Source organism: Salmo trutta, chromosome 29, assembly GCF_901001165.1.
Source record: "Salmo trutta chromosome 29, fSalTru1.1, whole genome shotgun sequence".
Classification (NCBI taxonomy): domain Eukaryota; kingdom Metazoa; phylum Chordata; class Actinopteri; order Salmoniformes; family Salmonidae; genus Salmo; species Salmo trutta.
The window spans coordinates 10,879,525-10,895,672 of record NC_042985.1 but is presented as its reverse complement, the minus strand read 5'-3'; the positions used below and the strand labels follow the sequence as shown (position 1 = coordinate 10,895,672).

At 42.7% G+C, this 16,148-nt stretch overlaps 1 protein-coding gene across 1 annotated transcript in view; it reads right to left on the bottom strand.

The window, feature by feature from the left end:
* LOC115166892 (zinc finger protein basonuclin-1) overlaps window positions 1-13,384 on the bottom strand; it is a 70,245-nt gene extending 56,861 nt beyond the window's left edge. The window contains exon 1 of the mRNA XM_029720797.1: window positions 13,068-13,384. Within this exon, the coding sequence (XP_029576657.1) occupies window positions 13,068-13,076 (9 nt within the window). The 5' untranslated portion in view covers window positions 13,077-13,384. The remainder of the gene's footprint in view (window positions 1-13,067) is intronic.
* Window positions 13,385-16,148: the final 2,764 nt, after the last annotated feature.

The following is a 16,148-nucleotide window of genomic DNA, read 5'->3' as shown; positions in this document are numbered from 1 at the left end:
TGTCTATGAAAATGTATTTTTGTTAAACATTTAACCAGAACCATGCATAATGCACATCAACTAATCAAATCAAATGTATTTGTCACATACATTTATTTAGCAAATGTTATTGCGGGTGTAGCAAAATGCTTGTAATAATGACTTCTGGTAGCAGGCAAATTAACACACATAAACAATCTCTCAAGCACAAGCCCACGTGCTAGTGAGTAACCAGCTAATCTTTAAAATTGAAGTTCAGCCAACTTGGATCTACAGTATTTGCCAGCTAACAAGGTAGAACAGTTGAATTGTTATGAACACACCCTTCTGTCTGTCTCCAACTGTTTGAAACAGCATGCTAGCCTGTCAACTTTTCAGGTGTTGAAATCAAGTGGCCTACTTACAGTGTTGTGTTCAACACCACCTAAAGCAAGACCGATTCAAGACCAAGACTGGAGGAGGGAGACCGAGTCAAGACTAAGACAGGGAGGGGGGCGAGGGTTCTGAGACCGAGTCAAGAACGAGACCAGAAAAATGTGAGTCCGATTCAAGAACATGATTGAAATTGTGTTCATGGCCTAAAACTATATGTTTTTGTATACCAGCCACTGTGGCATGTAGGTTTTTTTAAAAATCAAACAGCCATAATATTTTTTTTGCCATAATTACACTAAAAATCCACCAAAAAGGATGAACATGCTTAGTAATGTTTCTAAAACAAGAAATGGATTACTCATAAGAAGTAACATGGTATATTTAAGCAAAAAAAATACATGTTTTGTCATACCCGTTGTATACGGTCTGATATACCACGGCTGTCAGCCAATCAGCATTCAGGACTCGAACCACCCAGTTTATAATGCGCAATTTAATCTAATATTCTGTGAGTCTTTTAACCAAAATATCTGACAAAGATGTTCAGCTGCCCCTTTAAGGTTACCTTGGTAACGGGGCCATTCGAGTCATAATGTGAGCCTGTGAGAATCTCACTAGTAAAGGCCAACGATGTCTTTTTGCTAGAAATGGAAGCAAACTCAAACATTGAAAAGCAACCTAGCTTGTTTGTGAACAAAACAATGTAAATAGCCAAGAAACACGAGGACAAAGTCTCACTAGACTTTCGAGTGAAATAGACCAACTTTTATGCCTGCTTCTAAAAATAAATATTTCAGGACTTCACCCAGTGCACACAGCCCCCCAGACAGGCAGTGTGCTGGGCAAGGTGGGATAGCCATAACGTTAGGATTCGTATTTCTTTGTGTATTACCAGATATGAAACAAAAATGCTGAAATACTCTGAAAACAGCTACTGCAGCATTTATTTAGCTATAAATCACAACTTGCACATATACCCATACTTGACTTTTTACTATTTTTATTAAATGCTCGCACTGTAGAGTCTACGAGTGTGACCACCCGCCAATGTAGCTGGTGAATTAGACAGTCTTACCAGTCAAAACCAAAATCTATCCGAATTTGCAGGTGGCGGTGTTAATTTTAGGCCCTGATTGTGTCAAATTGCCACCATGATAAGAGTTCAAAATGTCTAGTATTTCTGTGTTCATACAGTATTTCAGAAGAATATATGGATTCTTTAGACCAGAGGTTGATAAACATTTTCAGTCTAGGACCCAAATGAGAAATTCAGTGTTTTCCTGGGACCCAAGCTCATGAAAACATGCCACCTCTTGGAGGTCGTAAGCAAGATTTGGTTGGGGGGCTCCCCCACCTTGTGGGCAAAACTATTTAGTGGCTTCCGTATTCACAGCAGAGAGAACAATGTACGTTTTAAAGTTAATTTCCTGCAATTCTACACATTTTGCCATGGGGCAGAGATCAGAAAATTGCAGTTTTAAAGCAAATTTCCTACAATTCTACACATTTTGCCATGACAATATATCGGAGTGAGAGTGACTAACAAAATCAATGTGGGGTCCCTGCAGGTCAGGGCCCCTGGGCACGTGCTCTGCTTGCATGGTCGGCATTTGGTCATGATTACTACAAGTTTAGATAGCTGGCTGGACTAACTTACCAATCTAAAAATGTTTAGCTGACATGGCTAATTGTGTGACTGTCAGTGATGGACATAAGAGAAAAACTGCTGATGGACAACCAAATTTCCAAATTGTACCCATTTTTTTATTCTACATTAAATTTGTGGTCCTTTGAAGCTCAGTTGGTAGAGCATGGCGTAATACCAGGGTAGTGAGTTTGATTCCTGCAACCACCCATACATAAAATGTATACTTGCATAACTAAGTCGCTTTCGATAAAAGCATCTGCTAAATGGTATATATTATATATTATAACTCTCAACAGTAAGTTGAGACCCGACTGAGTACCCCCCAAAAAAATGTTTTACTTGTCCACAAACCACTTTGGGTTATGTTTACATTTTTAAATGTTTTACATTTAGCCAACACTCTTTTTCAGACCAACTTACAGGAGCAATTAGGGTTAGGTGCCTTGCTGAAGGGAATATCAACTGACTTTTCATCTAGGGGATTCAAACCAACGCCCTTTCGGTTACTGGCCCAATGCTCTTAACCGCTAGGCTAACTGCAACCCATACTTTAAGAAAGGCTGCTTTAGACATTCTGAACGGTGAAAGAATGCCTGCTGAGGGCTATTTAGAGAGCCACTGTACAAATGATCACTAACCCAAATCGGTCTATAATAGTTTAAGACTGAATATGTTAGAACTTCCTGCGCTCTCCCCTTACTAATAGTGAGTGTGCAACTTCAAATAATTTCCCCCCACTCTTCCCTACCAGCCAATTAAGTAAGTTCTGACAAGTGTAACAGAGTTTGAGGATATTCTTCAACGAAAGTAAAGGACAGTAATGTTACGAGTAAAGTAGGAACCCTAGGATTTGATAGGCCATAAGATATTAATGTGTCATAAAAGAAGTGTGGATATTTGGTCTGGCAAAGCGGTTTTATGCACTGACTGAATGGGAGCTGATAATCACAGCTGGTCTCAGGAAGAAATTATGATTTATTATTATCTAAGACCAAGTCAAGACCGAGTAAAAATGTATCTGACACCGAGACAAGACCAAGACACTCAATGTGTGGTCTACAACACTGCTACCTTATTTCTCAGAATGAGAACGAGTTTGTAATTCCTAATATAATTGTGTTTTATGCTTATTGCACATTTATAAAACACAAACTAGACAGCTAGTATGCTGCTAGCGGTACGTGGTACCGCAATGCTGCTCGCAACAAATTGAGCATTCATTTTCCAGAAACAATGTTTATTGATACTCTCGTTTTAGTAGTGTCTGTTCTGCTCTCAATCTGAGTAGTTGAGACAAACAGGGTATGGTTAGAAAGGTTAACATCTCCTCCATTACAGTAAAATAATGTCTCAATGTGTTTCAGTGTCAATACGACCCATTCTGTTGGACCAAACCTCAAACAGTGAGTTGAAACCGCTTGTCAGAGAAGAAGAAGTGATCTCTCATCTTTGTTGTTGTGAGTGGCAGGGGGAGGGGCTTGGTGTGTGTAAATGGGAAGGTGCACAGAGAACAAAAGGAGCGAAGGAGAGCTAAAACATACATTCAAAGTAATCAAATGAATTGGATATATCGCCCAGCCCTAAAGTACATCCACTTAGACTACCCCTGTCTGTCACAACGTGCTCTGCTGTGACAATATGGAAAACAGTCATTGCTGCTGCACTGCTGGGTACTTGGACCATCCATGTAGAGGCTCTCTATATCTGTATCATGTTCCAATAGCATAATATCCACTTACACACGCCCACGCCAACAAGCTGTATATTCATGAGAGACAATGACACAAGGGAGTTTCACATTCGAGTCCCAAACGATGAGCTCTTCACACTGTAGCCATTATCTAACTCTGGCTGTGAACATGTACTCTTAGTTGACACAGAACTGCCACTGCGTAGAAGTGCTGCCATAGAATGTGCCTACAAAATCACCAGTGCCAGAGTCATCGATATTCAGTGTGGCACACTATCCTCCATGTAGTCTCCAAGTGTTCAATAACAATAATATACTAATTGGAAATCTCAATGGAATGTCTGGTATGTGTGTCCCCCCCAGAGGGGAGCAGTGGAGTGCTGTCTGACCAGACCCCCAAACGCCTTTCATCTTTGATTAGCAAGGCCTCTCTGGGGTGCTACACCCCCCCCCCCCTTACCTCCACACACCCCTCATCCCCCCAACTCCTTCAACCCTGAATACTGATCAGCCTGATCCAGCTCTTTCTCCTTTTCTCTGTCTCACTCTAACTCTCTTCCACTCTCTCCATCCCTCTCCACCCCCAATACCACCTCCTCTCTTTCTGCAGCCCTTGGGTTATAGTCAGTGTAGGTTCTCTAAGGTCTCAGTAGAAATCAGTGGTGCTGTATGGGTAGGTAGGTAGTGAGGTAAAGAGCAGATAGGCTAGGAGAGAGACCTAGGAGGCCTGGGATCTCTGGCCCTGAGGAGAGGGTTGAGGGTTCTGCTCTCCTTCTGGCTGTTTGAAGGGGGGTAGAGTGGAAGGAAAATCAATAGGCATGGAGCGCCAGGCTCTGTGATGGCATTGGTAATCGGCTTTCTGCATTAATGTTTCAGAGGCTGGGAGAGAAGCCTAGCTGGCAAGGGGCGTGCGGCGAGCACAGAGGGCCCCAAACACACACACACAAAAGCAAAAGTAAAAACTGTTACACATACAGTCACCACCACTACCCCTCCTTTAGTTTCTTTCAAAACAGAATACTCAAGTATGCAGACATTTGAAACTGGACGGGAGGTTCCGATGTGAACCTCGCTTTCGTGATGAGGAACTTAGACCGAGACCTGAAGACCTTTAGCTCCCCAGGCTAATGCTTAGCTCAGTGGGCTAATGTAGTCGTGTTACCAAGGTTCAAACCCAGTCGGTCACACTTGCTTACAGCAAAATAAATAAAGTCGTGGTAGAGTTTTTGTGAACCGGATGCTTACACATACTCACTGCCTAAGACAGGAGGGCAAGGCTATTCACCAAACCATTGGAGAAAAATACTAATACTGTCACGCCCGGACCGTAGAGAGCCTTTTTATTTCTCTATTGGGTTAGGTCAGGGTGTGATTTGGGTGGGCATTCTAGATTATTGTATTTCTATGTTGGCAAGATATGGTTCCCAATCAGAGGCAGCTGTCTTTCGTTGTCTATGATTGGGGATCATATTTAGGCAGCCTTTTACCACTGGGTTTTTGTGGGATCTTGTTTTCTTTAGGTATCTGTGTAGCCTGCAGAACTTTACGTTCGTTTTTGTATTTTGTCGTTTTGACGGTGTTCATTTTTAAAGGAAAAATGTTCGCCTACCACGCTGCACCTTGGTCTCCTTCTTCAGACGAGCGTAACAAATACACTGTAAAAAAATTGTTTCAACGTATTATTTCCAGTCATGTAGTTGCATTGTCTTTTTCAAGCTCTACCAACTTTCAATTTCAAGCTATCCTAACTTACACCAAATTTGCTTTGACTGATAGAAGATAGTTAAGTCAACTTCACCATTTGTCAGAATTTTATTTATTTATTTATTTCACCTTTATTTAACCAGGTAGGCAAGTTGAGAACAAGTTCTCATTTACAATTGAATAACGTATTATTCCAGGTTGAATCAATGTCAAATTTAAAATGTAGAGTTATCCTAACTAACACCAAATGTACTTTGACTAATATAAGAAAGTCAAGTCAACTTTAGTTTGACAGTATAACCTAATTATAGTTTAATCAATTTACATTTTAGTGGAGATAACCTGTCTGGGCTAGGGGGCAGTATTTTCACGGCCGGATAAAAAACATACCCGATTTAAACTGGTTACTACTCTTTCCCAGAAATGAGAATATGCATATTATTAGTAGATTTGGATAGAAAATACTCTGAAGTTTCTAAAACTGTTTGAATGGTGTCTGTGAGTATAACAGAACTCATATGGCAGGCAAAAACCTGAGAATATTCCAAGCAGGAAGCGGCCTGTCTGACAATTTGTAGTTCTTTCTAGTCCCTTTCGAAACTACAGTATCTCTGGGGTTACGTTGCACTTTCTAAGGCTTCCATTGGCTCTCTAAAGCCTTCAGAAAGCGGATTGAGGCGTCTCCTGTCTCTGGGCAGAGTATGGTAGCTCGCGGTCCCGCGACCATGCTGTTTTTTCTTTTCCTCTTTGAATGAGGATTTTACGAGAAAAATACCTTAAAAATGTATTTTATACAGCGTTTGACATGCTTCTAAGTACGGTAAAGGAACATTTCAAATTTTTTTGCCTCCAAATGCGCTCGCGCGTTACCCTTTGGATAGTGACCTGAACGCACGAACAAAACGGAGGTATTTGGACATAACTATGGATTATTTGGAACAAAAACAACATTTCTTGTGGAAGTAGAAGTCCTGAGAGTGCATTCTGACGAAGATCAGCAAATGTAATACAATTTTTCTAATAGTAATTCTGAGTTTAGTGAGCCCCGAAGTTGGCGGGTGTCAAAATAGCTAGCCGTGATGGCTGAGCTATGTACTCAGAATATTGCAAAATGTGCTTTCGCCTAAAAGCTATTTTAAAATCGGACATAGCGATTGCATAAAGGAGTTCTGTATCTATAATTCTTAAAATAATTGTTATGTATTTTGTCAACGTTTATGGTGAGTAATTTAGTAAATTCACCGGAAGTTTTGGGTGGGAATGCATGTTCTGAACATCACATGCCAATGTAAAATGCTGATTTTTGGATATAAATATGAACTTCATTGAAAAAAACATGCATGTATTGTATAACATAATGTCCTAGGAGTGTCATCTGATGAAGATCAAAGGTTAGTGCTTCATTTAGCTGTGTTTGGGGTTTATGTGACATATATGCTTGCTTGGAAAATGGCTGTGTGATTATTTGTGGGAGGGTACTCTCCTAACATAATCTAATGTTTTGCTTTTGCTGTAAAGCCTTTTTGAAATCAGACAATGTGGTTAGATTAACGAGAGTCTTGTCTTTAAAATGGTGTAAAATAGTCGCCACGCTCTTCCACTGGCTGTTGAATAGAGTGGGACGGTGACGTGCCACCTAGCCCATAGAGGATAACAAGCCTTAATTTTTAAATGACTTTATATTTTCAATTAATCTAACCTACTATGAAGTTCACAATATTCACATTGACTAAATAACCCTAACAATGATATAATAGAGATTACAGTAGGGAACATTATGCTCCCATCTGTCTCTTGCTCATGTGTGGACGTTGTTACCAGTTTCAAAACTGGCAGTGCACTCAGTAATGTTAACCAACCAACAAACCACTTTAACTACAACATTCTCAGTAGCGGTTACAGAAACATTTTACATGTGGTTGTTTATCTACCTTTGTTGAATGCACTAACTGAAGTCGCTCTGGATAAAAGCGTCTGCTAAATGACCAAAATGTAAATGTACAAATGAACGGTTACAAAGCTTGCTGGGTATTATTATAATGAACCTTCCAAAATAATTAGGTCATCTGACATCTGTCATATTTTGTCAATACAGCAGATACAGTTTAGTTTCAGTTTATTTGAGTTTTTGGTTGTGAATTTCTAAGTTGAGTAAAAGCGTTGATCTTTGTTGATTCAACTTAGTTACTGTCACGGCGCTGGTGTCAGTCCGTGACAATGTATTTCTGACTTTACATATTAAAACAACCAGACATGGAAATGGTTTATGGGTTTATGAAATGCACATTCCTTTATTACATATAATATGTGTATGATACCTCATCCTTCGGATGTAACCTGTCGAGAGAAAAAATGGTTGAGAGTTCGCTGGCAATTCATTTGTTTGTGGTGCCGCATTTACTGTTTCTTATCATGCGTTTTCTGATCAATGTTGTCATTCAAGTGCACAGGTTTCGGTAATGAAATTTCTAGAAGTTAAAAGAATTGTTTGCAAACATAGCCTAACTGTACTCCTCATAGGTGAGCTTAGAGTTAGGTTTAAAATCCTATTTTAAGAAGAGAAAATGTAGTGTAGACAGTGTCTATGATTTTGTGGGTGTGTTAAATAGTGATGACCCTACACTTGGCCACCTTTCCATGGAGCAAATTAAAATAGAGGGGTGAAAACGAATCTTTTGGAACCTCCCCTTTTTACCAGCAAATTATCATAATCCATTGGATAATTTGTCAAATTTCCCTTATTACTGAGCTAGTCTGCATAAAAATATATATATATATGACAATTTTATAAATGTTAAATTACGTGATATGATTGCATTTTAGAACCCTACTCCCCCCAGTCTCCCCAAGATGAATGGTTTTGACCACTAACATTTCAGGCAAATTCGTTTTGCATGGCCCGGTGCTCCAGCGTGCAGGGTTTGCTCATTTTCAACCATTCCATTGATCCTAAAGAGAAATCTCCACCCACCCAGGGCACCGGGCCATGCGAAACGAACTCGGCCATTGCTTCATCAATACACAATCCAAACCGTTCAATAGTTTGGCTATTCATATTACTGGAACTTATATTCATTATATTTCTATGGCGGATTCACAGCCACAATTTAAATAATGCATTGAAATATAGCTAGCGAGCTTTCTGAAATGATAACAGAGAGAACAAAGAATATAGCTATTGGATCATGTCTGTGTGCATGTCTAAATATTAATGACATCTGGAATCTGACACGGTTTTACTGGAATTATCAAACGGCAAGAGTCAGACAAACGGCAACCCTCAACATGTCAACAGCTCATATAGGCACAGTTTAGCTGAAACGCATCTCGACAGGTAGGCTGGTAGTCTTTTTCTGAAACTATTTTCACCTGACTTACAGTATGCCTGTCTTAACTGAAATGGTGCTCACATAACTTTCATTAGCTGGCTAAGGTTAGCATGATAGCTAGTTACACTGACCGCTGTCAGTCAGTGCCCTACATTCCCACCCCGAATTCCTGAATATGTATTAGCAGCCTGCGTCAGTCTTTGAGCTGGAACCTAAACAGGTTTATACCGGGACCTACACAATTTATTGAAGTGTGCTTGTATTAAGGAATGTTTGATTCATTGCCTAAATATGTTTATTGTGCTGTTCACGCTTTTATGTAAGAAAATTGTTACCATTTGTGATTTTTCTAAAATGGTACAGTCCAAGCTGAGGTCTGATTGGAAATATACTTAAACCCTACCATTTCATTGTGGGCAGACAGGACAGGGGTAAGGTTGCCATGCTGGCTTTTCATTTATTTCCCAGTTTATGTTCCTGTCCAGTAATTGTTAAGTTTGTTTATTTAAGTTTGTACATAGTGTACAGTTTCACCACTGTAAATAAACACCCTCATTCTCAGTTTGCTCGAGAAGTCCCTGACTGCAGCGTGCAGTTCGGGGTCGGGCTCAATGTTGGCGGAGTCAAATGCGTTTAACCCGAACCCTTCCCGTCTCCTTCAAGGTCTCCAAAGTAGAGGGTCACGTCGAAGGTATCGTCAACGAAAGCGAATCTTAATCGAACCTAACCTACATTACAGGCAGCTTCCGCACTGAGCTAGAGGCTATAGCTGCCGCTTTCAAAGAGCGGGACACTAACCCGGAAGCTTATAAGAAATCCTGCCATGCCCTCCGACGAACCATCAAACAGGCAAAGCGTCAATACAAGACTAAGATCGAGTCGTACTACACTGGCTCTGACGCTCGTTGGATGTGGCAGGGCTTGCAAACCATTACAGACTACAAAGGGAAGCACCGCTGAGAGCTGCCCAGTGACACGAGCCTACCAGACAAGCTAAACTACTTCTATGCTTGCTTCGAGGCAAACAACACTGAAACATGCATGAGAGCACCAGCTGTACCGGAAGACTGTGCGATCACGCTCTCTGCCGCCGATGTGAGTAAGACCTTTAGACAGGTCAACATTCACAAGCCCGCGGGGCCAGACGGATTACCAGGATGTGTACTGCGAGCATGTGCTGACCAACTAGCAAGTGTCTTCACTGACATTTTCAACCTCTCCCTGTACGAGTCTGTAATACCAATATGTTTTAAATCAGACCACCATAGTGCTTGTGCCCAAGAACAGTAAGGTAACCTGCCTAAAGGACTACCGACCCGTAGCACTCACGTCTGTAGTCATGAAGTGCTATGAAAGGTTGGTCATGGCGCACATCAACACCATCATCCCAGAAACCCTAGACCCACTCCAATTTGCATACCGCCCAAACAGATCCACAGATGATGCAATCTCTATTGCATTCCACACTGCCCTTTCCCACCAGGACAAAAGGAACACCTATGTGAGAATTCTATTCATTGACTACAGCTCAGCGTTCAACACCATAGTGCCCTCAAAGCTCATCAATAAGCTAAGGACCCTGGGACTAAACACCTCCCACTGCAACTGGATCCTGGACTTCCTGACGGGCCACCCCCAGGTGGTAAGGGTAGGTAACAACACATCCTCCACGCTGATCCTCAACACAGGGGCCCCTCACGGGTGCGTGCTAAACCCCCTCCTGTACTCCCTGTTCACTCATGACTGCACAGCCAGGCACGACTCCAACACCATCATTACATTTGCCGATGATTCAACAGTGGTAGGCCTGATCACCGACAACTAAGAGACAGCCTAAAGGGAGGAGGTCAGAGACCTGGCCATGTGGTGCCAGGATAACAACTTCTCCCTCAACGTGATCAAGACAAAGGACATGATTGTGGACTACAGGAAAAAGAGGACCAAGCACGCCCCCATTATCATCGACGGGGCTGCGGTGGAGCAGGTTGAGAGCTTCAAGTTCCTTGGTGTCCACATCACCAACAAACTAACCTGGTCCAAGCACACCAAGACAGTCGTGAAGCAGGCACGACAAGACCTATTCCCCCTCAGGACACTGAAAAGATTTGGCATGGGTCCTCAGATCCTCAAAAGGTTCTACAGCTGCACCATTGAGAGCATCCTGACTGGTTGCATCACTGCCTGGTATAGCAACTGCTCGGCCTCTGATCGCAAGGCACTACAGAGGGTAGTGCGAACGGCCCAGTACATCACTGGGGCCAAGCTTCCTGCCATCCAGGACCTCTCTACCAGGCGGTGTCAGAGGAAGGCCCTAAAAATTGTCAAATACTGCAGCCACCCTAGCCATAGACTGTTCTCTCTGCTACCGCACGGCAAGCGGTACCGGAGCGCCAAGTCTAGGTCCAAGAGGTTTCTAAACAGCTTCTACCCCCAAGCCATAAGACTCCTGAACATCTAGTCAAATGGCTACCCAAACTATTTGCATTGTCCCCCCTCCCCTCTCCACTGCCATGCTCTGTTGTCATCTATGCAGTCACTTTAATAACTCTACCTACATGTATATACTACCTCAACTAACCGGTGTATTTGCCGCATGTGACTAATAACATTTGATTTGAAGAGCACCCAGAGGCCCTTAAACAGTCCCCAGAGGGACTGTGTTATGTGTTATGTTATGTTGTTTAGTAAAGATGACGTAGAAGTCAGTAGAGTCTCTGATCTCTTTACTGGAGCTGGTATAACTTAATGTACAAAGCACATTCAGCTTGTCAGTATGTCTATATGTTATAGTCTGTCTCCATTCTCATGAGGAAAGTAAATAAAATAAATCAGGATAGGTAGTAACTATATATTTGCTCAATGAAATAATAGCATTACGAAGTTAACATTTATCAACACAATATTAACAGTACATGACATACATAACAAGTCTGTTGTTCACTGCAACAATATCAGTAGCTTGTCTCAAATATAGCAAGAAGCAAAAAGTGTTACAACACGTGCTGGTACCACTTTATATAATATTACTTACGATCTTCAAAAATGAAATACGTTTGTATTCAACGTGTGCCTTGCACAAACGTGTGTGTTTGTATTCAGTGTGTGACTGTCAAACCTCAGATGGCCCCCCAAAAACGTGGGCGGGGTTAAACGTGGACTTGGCTAGATAAAACGAGTCATTTTGACTAAATCTCTCTCTGAAATCAGGTTAACTCCAGAGCAGAAGAAGAAGTGATAAGAGGGAGTTCTGGACCCAGGGACAATTACCTAAAGCCAACACAGAGAGCAGGGAGGGAAGAAAAAAAAAAGAGAAATTGGCCTAAAAAAATGCAAGCTGCAGGTCACTGGCGAGATAACAGAAGCCCTCTCAGTGGTCGAGATTGCACCTTTGTGTGCACATGTGAGTGTGTGTCTGTGCTCTGTACAGCAGAGTGCGATCCTTTCCAGACGCTGAATCATAATCTCTGAGCTCTTAAGGTATTTGGTGTTTATGCCACAGTTTCCACATTGCTTCCCCTTGACGTTAGTGGGTGTGTGTGTTTCCCTTGACATTAGAGTGGTATAAATCAGTAGGGGGACAGACAGCCCCCTTGTAGAGACTGGTACGGGAAGGGGAGCTGCCATAGGCAACACTCACGGCCCCGCACCCCCCCACCCACTGAACACTCCCTCGCCTCTTTCTCAGCCAGATGTGCTCTCCTCTCTACAACACCTCCACCTACACACTGATACCAGTAGTGCTGAAACATTCACTTTCTGTCCCCTGTTCTACTTAGTTGAAATACTATTGGCTACTTTTGGTCTGCAAGAAAGCGCTTCATTATGAAGATAGGTGACGTAGGCCTATTATACAATGTTAAAAGGTGAAATTAAACGTTGACATTAATTTGATTTGAAAATATTATTTTCTCACTTCGATAATTGTAGCGTTGATGGATAAGTTATACTAACCAAACACTGGAGCCAGTTCATTATACCATAAACACAAGGTTCACTCGCAAAGGCTCTGTTCTTTTTACTGCTGGAATTAGATCTGATGGGACTATTCTAAATTCAACCGTTATTAATAAAACCACTATTCATTTTCCCTCATTTATTAACCTTCCCCTGCTTGTGCAGTTCAGTTTCATTATATCGTTTGTCCTAAAGACAATGAAGATAGCCATTTGTCAAATAAGCGCATTTAGGTAATTTATGACAAACCTGCGAATCTTTTCAATAAAATGCACTTCAATAATGACTACGGCGTTCAATGAAAACAAATAGGCCTATCAATAGCTCTTCATTAGTTTTTGGGCAACGAAAGTCTATTTGTTTTGCATTGTGCTAACCTGGTACTCACCGAAGCCATCTTCCATATCTAACTTTAGGGACAGGACACGTCTACTATTTTCCGTCGCAGTTGAGGTGACTTTCTATGTTTCTGGAATGACACATTGATAGAAAAACGTATCCTACAAAATCAGACTCTAGAATAATAAACAGTGTATTTTAGTTACACTCTACAAGCAAATGTTGGGGTATCGAAAACTCCTGAAATGCGACACCATACGTGTCATCTGTTGGATGTAACTGCGCGCCACTCATTCGGTTGTCACGAGATGCTTGACCACCTGGAGCTCATCAATATCGACAGGGTATTGGCAGTGGCGCGCGTGAGCTACATTCCCGCCTTTATTGATGAAGTGACAAACATGACTGATGGTTTTCACCTTGTCACCTCCTAGTCATAATTATACAGGCTATCGTAAAAACAGAATAGTCATTGACAGTGAAGATTGTATGTATTCTTACTTCTGTTGACATCGGAATATTTATTGATTTTCAGTAGGCCTATTAGGTGCATTGGTGACGTTTGTTTTTCAGTCTTTTTAAACTTTAATAATCATATAAATACCGCTACTGTAGATGTAGGCCTAGCTTATAACTGCAGATTTTACCCAGGTGAAGTCACCTTTTTTGTTCCTCTTCATTTGTAAGCATTCTGAGACCCCCAGGGACATCTTTATATCTCAGTGTGTAATCAAAACACTTTGTTGTGGCTGAAGACAGTTTGCAGACTCTTTGACACACACTTTCTATCTCCTGCAGCACTCTCTCTATGCTTACACACACACACACTTGCGCATGCAAGCACACACACACACCTATTTTCTGAGTTGCTGTTGGGTCTTGTAGCAGTGCCATTCCTCAGTGACAGTATTGATTGCAGGGCCATTAGACAGACGGTGTTATTTCTCTCAGTAGTTATCTATTGGACTCCCTGTGTGGTGATTTCTGCCCCTCAGGCTCCCTGCTATTTCCTGTCGGTCGCTGGTCAGTGTCTTAGGCTGAAGTTATGCTTTGGTCATGTACAATAGTGTACTGTAATTAGGACTTCTCTCCATGAATAGGTATGTAGTATGTAGCTCTTGTAAGGACTGTGGACTACACACAATGTAAGAGATTGAGTATTATGTAAAAACAGTGACCTAGTGTGTGTGTATATGCGTGCATACCTGCATGTGTGTGTGTATGTGTGTGTGTGTGTGTGCGTGTGTGTCTGTCTGTATGTCTGTGTGTGTGTACGTGCATGCATGTGTGTGTGCATGCGTGCATCTGTGTGTGTGTCTATGTGTGTGTATCTGACCTCTTGGCTGCAGGGTAAAAGGTCATCAGCAGTGCACAGTGCTGGCAGTCCCACCAGAGGAGGGCTGCACTAATCCTCTCCTAGCCAAGGAATGCCACCTCCAGCTCAGCCTGCCCAGCCACCAAACACACACACACACACACACACACACACACACACACACACACACACACACACACACACACACACACACACTTACTCAGCTACCACGTACGTAGGCTTGCAGCCGGCTGGCCCCAGTTGAGCCCTGGACACTAATTGGAGTCTTTGGAGCGTTTGGAGTCATGCAAATATCTCCGGCTTTACTCAGATACCCTTCTGTTCCACTTCCACTCCTCTCCAATCCCTTCATTCCACCTGACTGGAGGATAGAAGAAGAGAGAGAGAAGGATTGGAGGAGAGGGGAGGGTGGGGGACACACAGCTGCCTGTTGTTGCCTTCCCTTGGGCTCTGTGGCTGGGGTAGCGGGGGCCACACTGCGGCCTGGCTGGATGATTAGGGGCTGGTTGTGCAGGTGTGTGTGTGTGCATGTGTGTGAGCGCTTACGTGTGTGTGTGTGTGTGTGTGTGTGTGTGTGTGTGTGTGTGAGAGAGAATGAGAGCGTGTGTGTGTGTGTGTGTGTGTGTGTAGGGGCTTGTCATGTACAGTACATCACAGGAGATCAGCAAGCCAGCCTGAAAGTCAGATGACACGAGCACATGCACAATACCCCCCTCACCCATCTACCACACTCTCATCCACTAACCCCCCCCCCCACTGTCCTTAAACCCAGACAGAGGAAGGGAAGGAGTGAGAATGAGGGGGAAGGGAGATATATATATATATATATATATAGAGATAAGTTGGGTTTGCTACATAAAGAGAGAAGATTAAAAGACACAAGTAAGTTGTTTAGACTGGTGGAGAAGCTGTTCAGACCATCAGGCTGTTTAGACTGGTGGAGAAGCTGTTCAGACCATCAGGTTGTTTAGACTGGTGGAGAAGCTGTTCAGACCATCAGGCTGTTTAGACTGGTGGAGAAGCTGTTCAGACCATCAGGCTGTTTAGACTGGTGGAGAAGCTGTTCAGACCATCAGGCTGTTTAGACTGGTGGAGAAGCTGTTCAGACCATCAGGCTGTTTAGACTGGTGGAGAAGCTGTTCAGACCATCAGACTTCATTCTTTTGACTTGGACCTCTGGCTTTGAGACTGGGCTGAGGGGGTCAATTGACGTTTAGAAACAATTAGTGCTTGTTATTAAGCACCATACCTCTTCCCTATGAGGTCTACTGATCTCAGATGTTTTATATTGGAGATGTATGGCGTTTTGACTTTGATAGGTTATAGCATGCTATTTGCTGAATGCCAAGTTAGCTGTTCAGTTCATTGTTTGACAAGTTTACAAGCTGCACTGCCCATTAACACCCCCTCCATCCCTCCCTCTCTCTCGCTCTCTCTCTTTCTCTCAGTTCCCCGGCCAACATGTGCCAACCATAAGGGGAGTAGGATGACTCCTCAGAGACCATTACGGCGGTAACTCTTTGGGCATACCAACTTGTAAATTAGGCCCCTTTCTCTCCTGTGTCTTTACCACAGGCGGCTGGTGTCACCTTAATTGGGGAGGAAGGGCTCATAGTAATGGCTGGTTTCCATGTTGTTCATACAATTACATTTACTCCATTCCAGACATTATTATGAGCCGTCCTCCCCTAAGCAGCCTCCTGTGGTCTCTACCTACCACTGGACCTTCCCCTGCACTCCCCAGAGGCCCGGGACTCCGGTGCAACAAGTCAACGACCACATGTCACACAGAGA